This window comes from Sinocyclocheilus grahami, unplaced genomic scaffold, assembly GCF_001515645.1.
Source record: "Sinocyclocheilus grahami isolate Dianchi unplaced genomic scaffold, SAMN03320097.WGS_v1.1 scaffold512.1, whole genome shotgun sequence".
Taxonomy (NCBI): domain Eukaryota; kingdom Metazoa; phylum Chordata; class Actinopteri; order Cypriniformes; family Cyprinidae; genus Sinocyclocheilus; species Sinocyclocheilus grahami.
In genome coordinates, this window is record NW_015505691.1 from 28,979 (window position 1) to 45,463 (window position 16,485).

Below are 16,485 nucleotides of genomic sequence, written 5' to 3' on the forward strand. Positions count from 1 at the left end.
ACTTTACAGATCTTTATGCACCAAGAGGTTGTAACACTCCAAAGAGAAAGGAAAACTTGAAATCGCATCATATGACCCCGTTAAAGCATCTCTACACAACTTTAAAGGGTTAATTCACCCCAAAATGCAATTTCTGTCATTAATTACTCACCCTCATGTCGTTCCAAACCCGTAACACCTTCGTTCATCTTCAGAACACAAATTAAGATATTTTTGATGGATTTCCCATCGACAGCAACGCAACTGTAATGTTCCCAGGTCCAGAAACGTAGTAAGGACATCGGTACAACAGTCCATATGACATCAGTGGCTCAACTTCAACTTTGCGAAGCTACTTTTTGTGCACAAAAGGGCTGTCAACGTTAACGCATTAACGCATACGATTAATACAAAATCCTTATTTTATAAATATAATATAAATGACTGAAACACACAAATGTGCGTCATTAACGTAATTTGCATCAAGTAGTTGATATTGGGGGTCGGGAGTTTATCACTCTTAGCATCTACAATGGCGCCAGCACCAGTAACTCTGGTAGGCAGAAATTTCTCTTTTAAAAGAAAATTGAATGACGAAGAACTGTAAATAGCTCATGTCAAATGCAGCATGTGTATGAGAGACCAAATAAGAAAGTAAAGCAGGAGAGAGAATAACACTTTGGTAGGCAAAAATTTCTCTTTTAAAAGAAAATTGAATGACGAAGAACTGTAAATAGCTCATGTCAAATGCAGCATGTGTATGAGAGAGACCAAATAAGAAAGTAAAGCAGGAGAGAGAATAACACTTTACAATAAGGTTCTATTCATTACTGTAGTTACTTAGTTAACATTACAATACTATTAATCAAATACTAGCAAACTATTGTATAGTGTTTATTAATCTTTGCTTATAGTTTAGAAAAAATAACTAATACTAGCAACATTAATTTAAAAAATGTATCAGTAAATGCTGACATTAAAATGAACTAAGAAGACCTAATGATAGGTCATTGTTAGCAAATGCAATCTTTTAATTGGATGTGTGTTTTTGTGTGTTTATTATTCAGATATGTCATGAAACTTCTTGGGGGGGTGAAACATATGTTTCCTGTTCTATTGTGTTACCTGCACTTTGCCACTTGTCTCAGAAGATGACCCTGCCTATGTTGTGCACTTTAAGGATGCATTCAAAGAGGATATGACAAAGCGCAAAGAACACACAAACATTGCTTGGCTCAAAATCGCAACAGCTCTTGATCCCAGATTCAAAAACCTGAAATGCATTCCTAAAGCAGAAAGAGCTGAAGTTTTGGAAACATTAGACAAGATGCTAAAAGAGGAGGAACTGGCTCCACGTTACTCAGATGCTGGATCAGAGCCACAAAAGATGAAAATTGGTCTCCTCCTGTTGGGCTCTGATACCGAGTCAGATGATGAAACTTCACACCCTTTTGCTAGATACAGAGCAGAGCCCAGCATAAGCCTTGAACAATGCCCTCTGCATTGGTGGTCTGCACACAGCAGAAGTCATGACAAGCTGGCGACAATTGCACGGAAATATCTAGCAACTCCTGCTTCAACTGTGCCATGCGAGAGACTATTTTCACTTGCAGGACACATAGTGCACAAGAAGAGGGCTGCTCTGGCACCTGAAAATTTTAACAACCTTGTATGCCTTTGCAGATGGTTAAATTCTGACTAGAAAAATAAGGTTCTGTGTGTTCTGTTTTAGTTTGGCAAGCAGGAAATTGAAATCGAATTCAGATTGAAACTGATGTTCAGATGGTTCTCTTTGCTGGATACAGCAATTTTATGAAATTATGACAAAAATAAACGTTAAACAAAAAATAAATAGTGTATGTTTAATTCCACTATAAGTGCGATTAATCACAATTAAATCGCACAAAAAGGGTGCGATTAAAAAAAAAGTAATCTATTGACAGCCCTAATATATATACAGTGGGTAACACAACAGTCAAGTATCACAAGTAAAAGTCACTTTACTGTGGTAAAACAAAAACTTATTTTAGTCACTGTACATGATACAAAATGACCCCAAGGAACACAGAACACTTGCAAACATTTTAACTTTAAGTGTATATATCGGTTCATAAAACATCACAGATTACAGCGTGCAGGCTCCAATTCTTCTCCGGTTCTACTCCTGGATTTATTGCTGGACTTAATCCATAACTAGACACAGTTCGGGGTTGTAACTTGTAGTTTTGTGTTCTAGACTTGTAGTTTTAATTAATGTCGTCACCATTTGAACTAAATGAAAGTAATGCATAGCGATATGAAAATAGTGTTGGGGGCCCTTTAAGAACGAGAGCTGTCTGTCAGGAGCGCTGTACTGCATCATTACACAAACAGACTAACATTACCCTGAAGAGGACAGTTTTCAGTTGTTTATCATGAGCATAGTTGGTATGTTTAGATAGCACAAATAGTGTACCTTGTAGTTTACATTTAGAAAAGCGAGCGCAGAGCAACTGTTCACACACCTGTGCATATAACAGACTGTCATCAGACTCCTCCTCTTTAGTAACGTCATCCGATCCTTCATCTCTGGATGTGAAGTAGTCCATTCAGTGTTGCCAACTTAGCAATTTTGTTGCTAAATTTAGCAACTTTTCAGACTACCCTAGTAACTTATTCTTCCAAAAGCACCTAGCAACAAATTTAGCAATTTTAAAAATTTATTTGGCAACTTTTGATAAGGACTCAGACAATAAGAAGGCACACATTGTCCATCCAAATGACACAAAAAGAGGAAACCACAGATGCCTAGCAGTACTCACATCACGTGAATTGAGTTAGCTGCTATTTGCAATTGTTCAATTTAATAATAATAATGATTGAATAATTTGATAATTGTTCATTTATGATACACTTTGTTAGTAACTTGTACCTGCGATTGTTGATCAGTTAGTACACTGTAAGAAAAATGGAAAATCTTTCAGGACATTATCCATCATCCTTTGTAACCCGAAAACACAATGCGTAATTTAAAATACAGGTAAAAAAAAAACCATTACGTACAATTCTTTCATATTAACAGTAGATTGTGCCTTATTTTTACAGACTTTTCTTAGAGTGTAGCATACTAACTAACTACTATTACACTGCTTAAAGCATAATTGCTGAGAATGTGTAGAGTTTACTAGCTACTAAAAAAACTTAAATTGTAATCATTTTAAAATGTGTACGTTTTCAGTAATTCAATGTATTTAAAAATACAGTTATTTATATTTTAATATATCATGCATATTATTTTAAAAACAAATCTAAATTAACATATAAAATATATTTTTTGCTGAGGTTTGATGATGTGACAATTTTGCGTCGTGATTACGTAATGACGTCATTGAGCAACGACATCACAACGTCCGACCAAATCGACCTTCCTTTAGCAACTTTCTCTGAAAACTAGTTGGCAACACTGAGTCCATTATAACATCATTTAGGGCACTGATATCACCAAGACTGAGCAGATTGAGACGAGCAAGATCATTTAAATGAGCAGCTACTTCAGACTGCGTTGTTCTCTTTTGCTCCGCCATCTCACGATATAAAAAATAAATAAAATAAAAAAACTTGCGTGCTGTAGTTTACACAGGACTAGCGGGAAATGTGCATATATATATTTATTAAGGGTGTAACAGTACATGTGGGTCTTTCGGTTCGGTACGCACGTATACCGAACAAATACTGCAATGTTTTAATCACTGCACGAATGGATGACACTGTCTCATCTTTCAAATTATGTGCAATTTTTCCCAGGAAATTTGAACAATAAATGCCATTTTGGCGCTCTTTGATGTGGTGTGACAAATCGCTGTTTAAACGCCTCAGTTCAAACAGATCATCCCTTCACTACTAGTTTTAACGGGAAATAAACATGAATGTTGTAAATCCCACAGCTCAGATTCAGCACGAACTAACATGGCGGCGCCTATCACCCGGTGTAGATCAACTAACATGGTTATTATAAAGGTGTTTAACCTGCCAAATACATTTACTTGCACTTATTTGAGAATCAAAATAGCAGTTATTTCACAATATAATTAACATGTTTGTGTACCGTTACACCCCTAATACACACACACATATACATACATATGTATATTGATTAGGGCTGTCAGTCGATTACATTTTTTAAATCTAATTAATTACATTGTGTCAATTAATCTAATTAATCGCAAATTACATTTGGCTGTGAAAATACCCCCAAAAGATTATTTAATGATATTTTTATCTTAAATGAGAAAGTATTAAGTAGACATTACAAATAGTTAGGGGTGTAACAGTACGTGTTTTCGTACCAAGCAGTTCACGGAGTAAATTCCAAATGGAAGTGATCGTCCCAATGCCCTACTCTAGTGGTTCTCAAACCTGTCCTGGAGTACCCCCAGCCCTGCACATTTTGTATGTCTCCCTCATCTATCACACCTGATTCAACTCATCAGCTCATTAGTGGAGACTGCAAGACCTGAAGTGGGTGTGTCAGATACAGGGAGACATACAAAATGTGCAGTGCTGGGGGTACTTCATGGAGAGGTTTGAGAACTACTGCCCTACTCCCTTCGAAGGGCAGAGCCCTTGGAGTGGAGACTTTGGAGTGAGCAGGGCACGTGCGTGCCATTATGTAGTCGTTTGGAATGCACTTGGCAAAGGGAGCGATGTAAATTCCTCGTTATCTTCAGCTGGCATGTTCCCGTGACAATGCAGCACGGTGTCCGTCAGCAGATGTCGCTGGTTTAATGGCATAAATGCTTTTTTATTGTTGTTAGCATGCCAGCTGAATGCACTTTGCCAAGTGCATTCCAAACGACTACATAATGGCACGCACGTGCCCTGTGCACTCCAAAGTCTCCACTCCAAGGGCTCTGCTCTTCGAAGGGAGTAGGGCATAGGGATGATCACTTCCATTTGGAATTTACCCCGTGAACCGTTCGGTACGAAAACACGTACCGTTACACCCCTACAAATAGTAGCTTTAGAAATAAATATTTTATTTTGATTCAAATGTATTACACATAAATGTTTAGGCTACAACAGCCCAACATAAACTATGGAACATAATGAAGATAATTTGAGAAACATCTCAAGTTTTTTTTTGTTCATGCAGTGGAAGTCATTGGTAACCAAAACAGCTTTGTTACCAACAGTCTTCAAAATACCTTCCTTTATGTTCCACAAAAGAAAGTAAGTCATTCAGGTTTGAGTAAATGATGACATGATTAAAATTTTTGGGGTGAACTATCCCTTTTTTCCCCTTGTTTTATTTTAATGAAATAATATTCTAAATAAGAAACTAAAACTGCCAGCAGGTGGCAGTTAAACGTCTTTCATTCGATTCGTTCAAACGGCTGATTTATTCAGCAATTAAGTAATTGGCTCACTTTATGAATGGGCCTCAAAACGCGGATTCATTCAGAAACTAAACACCGCTGTGTTGCTCAGAGACGCACAACAGTTCTGCTGTGGCTTTATAGGTAATATTTTTGTTGGCAAAACTGAGCACAATTGCTCTTGTTATATTCGGGACAAACAGCATCGTGTGATATTGCTCTCGCTGTGTGATATAAATATGAAACAAAAACTAAAACAGGAGCATTTTTTGCCCCAATAACTTGAATTTTAGGGCATAACTGCATCATATTTGTCAACAGTCACTGTATGAAATGTAAGATGACGTACAGGTCTGGGGGCGGAGCCAGTGCATTAACGGCGTTAAAATTTGAAAAATTCATGTTAGGCTGAATAACATATATATCTGCTCATAGACGGATCTGCTGATCGATGCCTGGTTTCAAACACTTCCATGTGCATCTGTGTAAGCGCTCAGTGAAGAGCGTAAAAGATGTGTATTTATCAAGCGGCAACCTTCCGGTCTCTCTCTTGAAACCAACAGGGAAGTGACTTAAACTGCAATTCATCGACTGGCCACTAGAGACTGGCTCCAAAAGGGAATCAATCCCATAGACTCCCCATGTTAAAATGCCCAACTTTACAGCAGAACATTTTTTTTACAGCCTGGTACAAAAAGTGGTTTTGGTCTGTATAGCTAATTTTGCCCTTCATGACAACTGTGAGGGGGGTGAATTTTTTTAGAACTCATCCGTTTACATTTTTTTATTATTTTATTAAGCCTTAAAGTTCTGCATAATTAAGGGCGTGGCCATTTGAGTGACAGGTGGATTGCCTGCTTGTCGAGCTAGGCGGGCGTGGTTTCAGCAACCAGGCACCCGCAGCTCCACCCACATCCTGCCTTTTTGCCCATTTTTGATTATGCGGGAGTGACGTGATGGCCGGCTCCGCCCACTTTGAGTTTCAAAAATGCTCTTCACAAAACTACGGGTGAAGTCACGGACACTACATCTATGTTTTTATACAGTCTATGATATTTATGTGTTTTTGAAGCAATAATCATTGTAGCCAATCACAGACATATCTGTTGAGCACGTGAACACAATGGCCAGTCAGAGGTGTTTAAGAATTCACTCAACAGTGCTCAAAATCTTATGCGAAAATTCAGTAAATACTTGGTACCTCTGTTGGTACTTTTGATAACCTTATATTGACAACAGGAGGTTATTTGAATTGTCAGTGTTGACAATTCAATTATGCGGGGAAGTCGTGGCCTAATGGTTAGAGAGTCGGACTTGTAACCCAAAGGTTGTGGGTTTGAGTCTCGTACCGGCAGCGATTGTAGGTGGGGGAGTGAATGTACAGCGCTCTCTCCCATCTTCAATACCACGACTGAGGTGCCCTTGAGCAAGGCACCGAACCCCCAACTGCTCCCTGTGCACCGCAACAAAAAAATGGCTGCCCACTGCTCCGTGTGTGTGTTCACTGCTCTGTGTGTGTGCACTTTGGATGGGATAAATGCAGAGCACTAATTCCTAGTATGGGTCACATGTCATGTCACTTTTTTTTCACTTTTGATGACATCAGATTACTATTTACTATTTTACTATTTATCCCCTGACAAGTCAAGTCACCTTTATTTCTATAGAGCTGAGAAAAAAATCCACATTGATAACATTTAAAATGGTTCCCTCTCGAGGGAATTGCCATGTGTTACTTAAGGTTTCCTTTTCAGTCGAAATTTTTTTTACACTGTTGGCAGGTTGAAAGAGTTTTCATGGTTTCCATGTTGAGCAAAACTCTCTCCACACTTATGGTATGTCTAAGGCTTCTCTCCAGTGTGAGTTCTCATGTGTCGATTAAGGCTTATTTTATGATTGAATCTTTGTCCACACTCCTGGCACATGAAGGGACTCTCTCCATTGTGTATTCTCATGTGGACTGTAAGGTTTCCATGTTGAATGAAACCTTTTCCACACTGAGGGCATGTGTAGGGCTTTTCTCCAGTGTGAATTCTCATGTGCCTTTTAAAACCTATTTTACGTGTGAAGCGTTTTCCACACAGCTGGCAGGAAAAAGGCCTCTCTCCATTGTGTATTCTCATGTGGATTTTAAGGTTTCCATGTTGACTGAAACTTTTTCCACACTGAGAACATATGTAAGGATTCTCTCCGGTGTGAATTCTCATGTGAATATTAAGGTTTCCTTGTTGAGAAAAACTCTCTCCACAGTGCTGGCATGTGTAAGGCTTCTCTCCAGTGTGAGTTCTCACATGCCTGGTGAAGTTTTCTTTTAGAGTGAAACTTTTTCCACACTGAGGGCATATGAAAGGCTTTTCTCCAGTGTGAATTCTTATGTGCTTGTCAAGACTTTCTTTACGAGTGAAACTTTTTTCACAGTGTTGGCAGGGAAAAGGGCTCTCCCCAGTGTGAATTCTCATGTGGACTTTAAGGTTTCCTCGTTGAGCATATCTCTTTCCACACTGAGAGCATGTGTAAAGGTTCTCTCCAGTGTGAAGTCTCAGGTGAGCAGTAAGGTGTACTTTTTGAGCAAAACGGTGTCCACACTGAGGGCATGTGTAAGGCTTCTCTCCAGTGTGAACTCTCATGTGCTTGTTAAAATTTCCTTTTTGATTGAAACTTTTTCCACACTGTTCGCAGGTGAAAGTCTTCTTTTCAGAGTGAATTCTCATGTGGCCTCTAGAGTTTCCTTGTTGATTGAAACTCTTTTCAAACTGAAAGCAAGTGAAACTTCTAGTTTCTGTCTCTTGAGCTTTTTTTCGTGTGGAAGTCTTTTTGATTGGAGAGCAAGGTTTTTCTCCGGTTTTGAAATCATGAAGATTCTCACATTTGTCTTCCTCTTCATTTTCATGAAGTACTACTTTCTCCTCTTTTGGTGCTATAAGGTCAAAGGTGAAAAAAACAAAAAAAAGTTTAAAAGGCACAAGACAACAGATATCAAAACATTTAGATATGTAATGCATCAAGGTCATATGGCAGAGGGACATTGGTGAAAAAATTTACTCAGAAAAACAGTCTAGCATTTTGTTGGGGTGTGGTAAATGTATAAAAGAAGCAAGGGGGAAGTTCACTCAATATAAGATTCTTCCCAGATACTACAACATCCTGGTAAGACTTTACAGGATTAAACTGATGAAAGACAATTTATGTTGGAAATGCCAGCTGGTATCAGGTACCATTTTACATTGTATTTGGGAATGTAGTCTTGTTAAACCATTCTGGAAACGAGTTATGGATGTCTCAAGTTGGTGATATGACTCTAAGGGAGCTTTCACACTTGGTTCGATTGCTTGGTCCGAACCAGAGTTCAATTGCTCCCCCCTCCCCCTGCTGGACTGTGTTCACATTATATTATTTGGGTCCGTACCACAGTTCGTTTGTGTCATCAAGCCAGCAGCTGCTTATCCCGTTGCTTAGTAACGACTGCGCAGGAGAAGGCAGCAAAATGCATAGCATAGCACTCTTCAATTTTATATTTATGTTTTTGAACCGTTGCTTTTGTTTCTAAAACGTCAGTACATAACGGCACTTACATCTGTCTTATGAATGTACAGCAAGCACTCTAAAAACGCTGAAGGCAAACAGAAATGAGATATACCGCTCTCTGCTTGCAGCGCGTCAGTTACGCTCATCAGGAAAGTGAGTGAAACGCACACAAACACGCATTTTTATCAAATAATACATAATTAATAGCGGTTCACTTCCACGATTTGGTACGATTGCGTTCACATCAGCAGTGAATCGTACCTGAGTTCACTTGAACCGTACCCCAGACCACCCCTTTTATGCGGACTCGGGTACTGTTCGCGGGTGCGCACTCGAGTTCGGAAGACCGGGTTTACATCATCCAAACGTACTGAACTCTGACGTCAATCAAACCCGGGTGCGCACCAAAAGTGCTAGTGTGAAAGCACCCTAAAATATCTTAACCCTTAAGCTGTTAGGTGACAAGTCTCAAATACATAATCTTTCAAAGCATGCATTTTCTGGTATTATGGTGTGTATTACATATTATGGTATGTATTACAATGGCAAGTAGGATTATTTTGGGACACTGGAAGACAGTGAAAGCCCCAGAATTGAAAGAGTGGGCCAGTGCAGTGGTAGAAACGGACTGTAAAAAACCATGTCCGTCACGTTTCTGAAGAGCATTTTTGAAGCCTACAAGTGGACGGAGCCGACCGCCACCATCTTGGCAGCGCATCACTCCCAGATAATCGAAAATGGGCAAAAAGGTGGGACGTGGGTGAAGCTGAGGTGCCTGGTTGTTGAAACCACGGCCACTTAGCTCGACAGTAGTGACAGCAGTGGATGATGTATGAGGTCGGCTTTGCGCAAGCGCCGCTCAGAAGTGACGCACGCGGAAGCGCAAGGGAGAGATCAAAACAAAACAACGGTCACTAATTAGAAGTACAAAACGAGGATTTGTAAAGAAGAATGTCGGAGGATTTCAATATAAGCCAAGAGGAGACTGGTTTTCCTTTGCTAAAGTTAGGAAACTTTGCTTCCTTTGATCCTGTTAACAAACGTTGGTTTTCACGAGACTCACTGGCGCATGCGCAAAACACTGACCTCATACGTCATTCCCCCGGAACTGCTTCCAGTGTACAACTGCTGGCGCAAGCTACATTAAAGTGATTATCACGTTTTGAATATGGATATTTTTCTTACAAAAACGCATCGATTCGCTACAGGAGGCATTTGTTCACCCCCCCCCCCCCCCCCCCCCCCCGCGGGGGGGCGCAAGAGGACACGACTACAAATCAGTGGTTAAGTTATATTTACAACACTGTTCCAGAACAGTTTAACCCAAATATCCAGATGTGTGCGGCACATTTTATGGAGGACTATTTACTGATCCTGGGAGAGTAAGGTTAGACTAAAATGCCAGCAGTTCTGACTCACAGTCTGTAAGTACGTTTTCATTTGAAGGATTTGCCACAGATGATTCAAACGCAAGTTTTGGGCAGTGTAGAGTAGCACTTGTTGTTTGTCATTTCTCTGATCACAAATGCAGACAGAGTTTTATGTTTACGCGGCGCGATACAATGCAACGCAACACGTAAAAAGACAGTATAAGTCATTATAATCAGTAATTATGACTCCACTGGATGCAACAAATGCCTCGTTTGTAATGGGTTTTAATGTTTTTGTCTCGTCGCTCCGGCCGGGACACGGCGTCAACAGTATGGTGAGGGGCATAACATTTCCGTCTCACGCTTGAGGTACTTTGTAAAAATCGACGCGTTTCAAAAAGGCGGGGCATAGAGGAGACACAATAATGTACAGTATGTGGAAAATAATGTTTTTTTTTTTAACTTTAAACCGCATAAACACATTTCATTACACCAAATACACAAAATAATGTTTTTTAGCAGCATCACATGACCCCTTTAATATAACTCTGACTGGATTCGTCTGAAAGAAGAAAGTCATATACACCTAGGATGACTTGAGGGTGAGTAATTTATGGGCTAATTTTCATTTTAGGGTGAACTAACCCTTTAGGAGTTTCTTTAGCAGTGGTGAAAATGGACAAAACATGAAGAACATTCTTTAGGGTCTTAATGAAAAGTCTATAACATACTTTTGGTAATTTTTTAATGGTAGTGTAAAACAACAACCTTTTTACCTTGTCAAAAACAGCTCTGCTCACAGCAAGCTGTTTCAGTGCATGTCCCTTTAAATGCTAATGAGCTCTGCTCACCATACCCCTCTCTTCTGTAGGGTGACGCTGTAGGGGTTTTGAACAGAATTAAAAATAAAACAATCAAGATGACATTGAAGTGCAGACTTTAAGCTTTAATTCAAGGGGTTGAACAGGAATATAACAAATGCTTAGGAATTACAACCTAATTACAAACATTTTTATACACGGTCACTCCATTTTCAGGGACTCAAATGTAATTGGACAAATAAATATAATCATAAATAAAAAAAATTTAATATTGAAAATCCTTTGCAGGAAACGACTGCCTTAAGTCTGGAACTCATGGACATCACCAGAGACTGGGTTTCCTCCTTTGTGATGCTTTGCGAGTCCTTCAGTTGTTGTTTGTTTGTGGGTCTTTCTGCCTTTAGTTTTGTCTTCAGCAAGTGAAATGCATGCTCAATCGGGTTGAAATCAGGAGACTGACTTGGCCATTGCAGAATATTCCACTTTCTTTCCATCAAAAACTTCGGTGTTGCTTTTGCTGTATGATTTGGGTCATTGTCCACTTGTACTATGAAGCGCCGTCCAATCAAATTTGCTGCATTTGGCTGAATCTGGGCAGAGAGTATATCCCTATACACTTCAGAATTCTTCCAGCTGCTTCTGTCCTCTGTCACATCACTAAACACCAGTAACACAGTGCCACTGGAAGCCATGCATGCTCATACCATCACACTGCTCCACCATGTTTCACAGATGATGAAATGGATGAAACTTTGGATCATGACCTTTTCCATACTTTTTTCTTCCCGTTATTCTGGTACAGGTTGATCTTAATTCCAAAGAAAGCTTTTCCAGAAGTGGTCCGGCTTTTTTAATGTTTTTTGGCAAAGTCTAATCTGGCTTTGTTTGCACCTTGTGGTGAACCCTCTGTATTTGCTCTGGTGAAGTCTTCTCTTGATTGTAGACTTTCACAGTGGCACGTACCTCCTAGAGAGTGTCCTTCACTTGGCTGGATGTTGTGAAAGGGTTTTTCTTTACCATGGAGAGGATTCTCAGATCATCCATCACTGTTGTCCTCTGTGAACGTCCAAGCCTTTAAAATTAAAGTTTTTTGGGTGTTAGTATCAATATGTTAGTCTTAAGGTTATCTAAAATGCAGTGTGCTCCAAAACAGTGACAAAACTCGCATTTATAAGATATAAGCATTCAAATCTTGCAGTTTGTCACTTCCGCCAAAACGGCTTAACGATTGTTTTTGACGTCACATCGTACTTCATCTTCTCATCAAATCTTCTGACCAATCAAATGCTCTCTAGAATCCAAAGCGCCCGCCCCCTGTACTATAAATAAGTGCTGAAGCGGCCGAGATCGGTCACTTGTTCACAGTGTAGTATTTCCTGTACAGTAAATGGCTCGTAGTGCACAATGTAGGCGATAGGGAATGATTCTGACAGTGTAAACATGCTTTCTATTGGTGCAAATGAGGTCTGGTTTCACGTTGTTTCACGCAAACCACGCCAGCGCACACAGTCTGATCCGGCCTTTGGCTCCAGTCCAGAGACGCGATCGCACGGAGCGGCTCATATGCGCGAGTCGGCATATATTAACTTATACAACTACACAGCCTCAGCATGATTATGACTGCTATTTTGTTTTACTAAGAGTTTCATACTGAATCTAGGGGGTAGTCTATTAGACTGTGGCTGTCAAATGCAGCTTTACCGAGCTCAATGGCTCTGCCCGAGCAGATATAAACAAAACACTATTGGCTATTTTAAAAAAGGGGGCGGGGCTGCTCGATATGTCCCACCCTCTCTTCCTGTTTCAGTTGAAATTACGTCACCACATAGAATAATGCTGCGTGTTCCAAGGCACTTCAGGGGACCTTTAAACAAATATGATATAAACTGGTAAAATGTACCAGTCACATTGAGCAAATGTAGACAGCAGTTTATCTGGTCATGTGATCTCAACATATCTGTCCACATGAGGCGACCCGCTCCATGTCAAATAAAACCACTTTAGTAACCATTGTCATTCTTCAAAAATATCCTTAATTTCTGTAGAGCTGGAGATTTTAATAAGGATCAAATGACTGAGTTTAGCATTGAGAATGAAAACCAACCTGTTTGTTCCTCGGTATCTTCCTGTTTCACTCTGATTGTTTCTTCAATCTTCATTTCTTCACTCTCTACTTTAATAAACAACATCTTTTTAATCGTGGATGTCAGTTGCTTCACCAGGTGTTTTTCTGTGTGTTTGGACAATTTGCCCTGTTGATGAGAATAATTATCAGAGAGAAAAATAAATGCAAACTAAATCTCTGGGTGCGTCTCAATCAGCTCCCTAGTTCAGTAGTCAGTGCACTGGTAAGAGAGTCAGTCAGAGTGATAGTTAATGGACTTAATTTACCCGATTAGTCCAAAAAAAAAAGAACAAAAAAAAAGACACCAACTAGAACTACAAATGAATAAAAAATGAATAAAAGAACAATTTTTATTTAAAGTTCATGATTGGCATTTAATTATTTGTAGATCACATTTAATAAATTAGACTCCCATGCAAATCACAAATGTTTTCATGATCAAGTTTTCATTAACTTGGTTGTTACTGATAGTTGTTTGATTGTTCCGGTGTTATGGATCAACTGGGGATCGTGTTAACTGGGGATGTGCGCGTGCATGTGAGCTATTTTACGTCCTTATGTTAACCCCCGATTACAGCAGATTGACGAATCTGCTGGAATCAGGGGTTAAAGCAAAAAAAAAAAATTTGACTGAAAATTTTTCCTCAGCCATACCTGTCACCAGGGGCGCTGCTAAGGGGGGGAAAGTTAGGACGATTCTAAGGGCCCACGCACTTTTGGGGCCCCCAGAAATCTGTTTTATTAGTAGTAGTAATGTAATAGAAATGATAAATGTATCTACCAAAGACTTACAAATAAAACAAAATTACGGCTTATTTCTGCATTTCCAGCAAAATTATCTCCCCCCATTCACTGCATGGTTTCGTCCCGTCCTATGCAGCCTAGAGTCACTGATTGAGATCAGATGGTAAACTGTCAAATTAGAGATGTCATCAAGTACGAGGGGGGGCAAACCGAACCGGACGATTTGGTCAGTCGCACTTATAAACACATTTTAGTTTTGCTAAAGAAAATCTTAAAATTCACAATCTGATTAGAGCAGCATCAGGAAGCGCATGAGGTTGTCATGGCAACCAGATACACTGCACGCAAATTACGGCTGCGCTTCTATTTTGCCACACTAAACTAAGCAATAAACACATTGAAAATAATACACAATAAACATGTCTGTCAAAACGATCTCAAAGGAGGCTTTTATTAAGCAAATAAAGGAGTGAATTACTCATCCGCTGTTTGAAAAAAAAAATACTTTAGCTGTATTTCCACAAGCAGGGTCACAATTATCTACAGTGTATGAAGCGAAAGGTTTTTGGGTTGAGGTTCATAAATGTAGAAAATGTTTAACATTGTATGCTGTATGTGCACAGGTAGCTAGCAAACAAGGAATACGGCTGTCATGTAAGATCATGATTGAGAAATGTTGGATATTGCTGGAAATGCTGCTATGGGGTATCCTATTTATTATTTTAGGATTTTTTTTTGTTTGCCCCAGTGAAGCATGTCTGTTAATATAACTGATTAAGTAGTCAAACGCATTCCCTATCAGCAGAATAGTGTGGTACAGAAAGTCTATGTCCATAAAACAGGTTCTGAATGAATTATGTTACTGATACCTAATAAATAATGACAATCAATAGCACACACAATAACAAGATACAAATTAAATTAACAGTACTTAAATTTTTTCAGTTAGGTCTAACTATAATCTATTCAACTAAAATAACACTGGTTAGTCTTCACTGTATAATGAAAGGCAGCAGGAGGTTTATTTAGGCTGCTGTCTCTTTAAGACCTCATGCACGGATCTAATATACTGTTACACATGGCTCTATGCTTACTTTTCTTTTTAGGAGCTCTTGTCCTCCTAATTAAAAAAATTTAGGAGCACTTTCTGATCAATAATCAAAAATTATCCTTCCTAATATAAGGTGACATTAGACTCCTGACTTAGAGGGGTATTTTCTTTTTACCTTTGTAATGGCATCATTTTCATTCGAAAAAAAATAATGTTTATAAGCTTTTTAAAATGAATATTTAAAACAATATAATAAGAAGTAGAATAAGACAAATAAGTTACCAATCATATGAAATTTGTATTAATAAAAACTTCATTTGTACTACAGAGGTGGCACAGAAGAACACAAAAAGTGGCTTGTAGGTACATTTTCAGACGTTTAATGGGACTCAGAGGTGGCGTGAGTGCAATTAAATTCATACATTCATGTGGAGATGAATGTTTTACATATACAATTTTGAATACAGAAATATTAAATTATTTAAATAACTGAAATTATTAAAAACATTTTTTAAACTAAATCCGCCAGCAGGTGGCGGCAAGTCACTAATTTTATCACTGAATCATTCATTCAATTGATTCATTCGAACGGCTGATTCATTCAAGAATGAAGCAAGTGACTGTCTTTATGAACGGGTAATCACGAATCACTGACTCACTAGATTCGTTCAAAAACGCACTTTCATTAAAAGCAAACACAGCTGTTTAATTCATTCAGAGATGCCCCTGAGCGGTTACTATATTTGGAACTAGTTTTGTTGAAGAAATAGAGCAAAATCCGGCAGTACTTGTTTATTGAACCGTTGTATTAAATCAATATCACATTTGCAAACTCCCTTAATAACTATTAAAAGTTGTCACTCCTTATCGCGCGATCTGTGGCCGCACAGAAAATGAGAGCGCGCGAGTGAGTTCTCAAGACCCACAAGCACGTGCAAATGATACGTTCAATCATCTGTCATCTTGTTATAAGAGCGGAACCTGCGGGAATGAGTAGAATTGTTATTAAAGGGGTCATATGATGCGATTTCAATTGTTCCTTTCTCTTTGGAGTGTTACAAGCTCTTGGTGCATAAAGAAGATCTGTAAAGTTGCAAAGACTAAAGTCTCAAATCCAAAGAGATATTCTTTATAAAAGTTAAGAGTCAACCACTCCTACCTAAAACGGCTCGTTCTAACACGCCCCCACATGTCTACATCACGATGTGGGAAGATTTGCATAACGCCGCCCAAATGTTCACGCAAAGAAAGAAGGCGTATTCTCGGTGTAGTATTGTTGCTGTTGCCGCCGCCGCCGCCATGTCGTGAAGATGCTGTGTTTCGTTGTGAAAGCGAAACTACTTTGTTTGGTCTTCCAAAAGAGGACACGACTAGAAATCAGTGGTTAAGTGGTATTTACAACACTGTTCCAGAACAGTTCAACCCAAATATTCAGATGTGTGATGCACATTTTGCGGAGGTTGAGGACTGTTTCCTGTGAGAGTAGCCTACAATGCCGGTGTCTGTTTCTATAAAG

The 16,485-nt window shown here is 39.1% G+C and overlaps 1 protein-coding gene across 1 annotated transcript in view; it reads right to left on the reverse strand.

Moving 5' to 3' along the window:
- Positions 1-6,975: 6,975 nt before the first annotated feature.
- The window catches only part of LOC107554755 (gastrula zinc finger protein XlCGF8.2DB-like), a 13,500-nt gene continuing 3,990 nt past the window's right edge, over positions 6,976-16,485 (reverse strand). Inside the window, exons 2-3 of the mRNA XM_016237357.1 lie at positions 13,154-13,301; positions 6,976-8,250 (exon numbers count right to left, since the gene is read on the reverse strand). Coding sequence (XP_016092843.1) covers positions 7,175-8,250; positions 13,154-13,238 — 1,161 coding nt within the window. The 5' untranslated portion in view covers positions 13,239-13,301 and the 3' untranslated portion in view covers positions 6,976-7,174. The remainder of the gene's footprint in view (positions 8,251-13,153; positions 13,302-16,485) is intronic.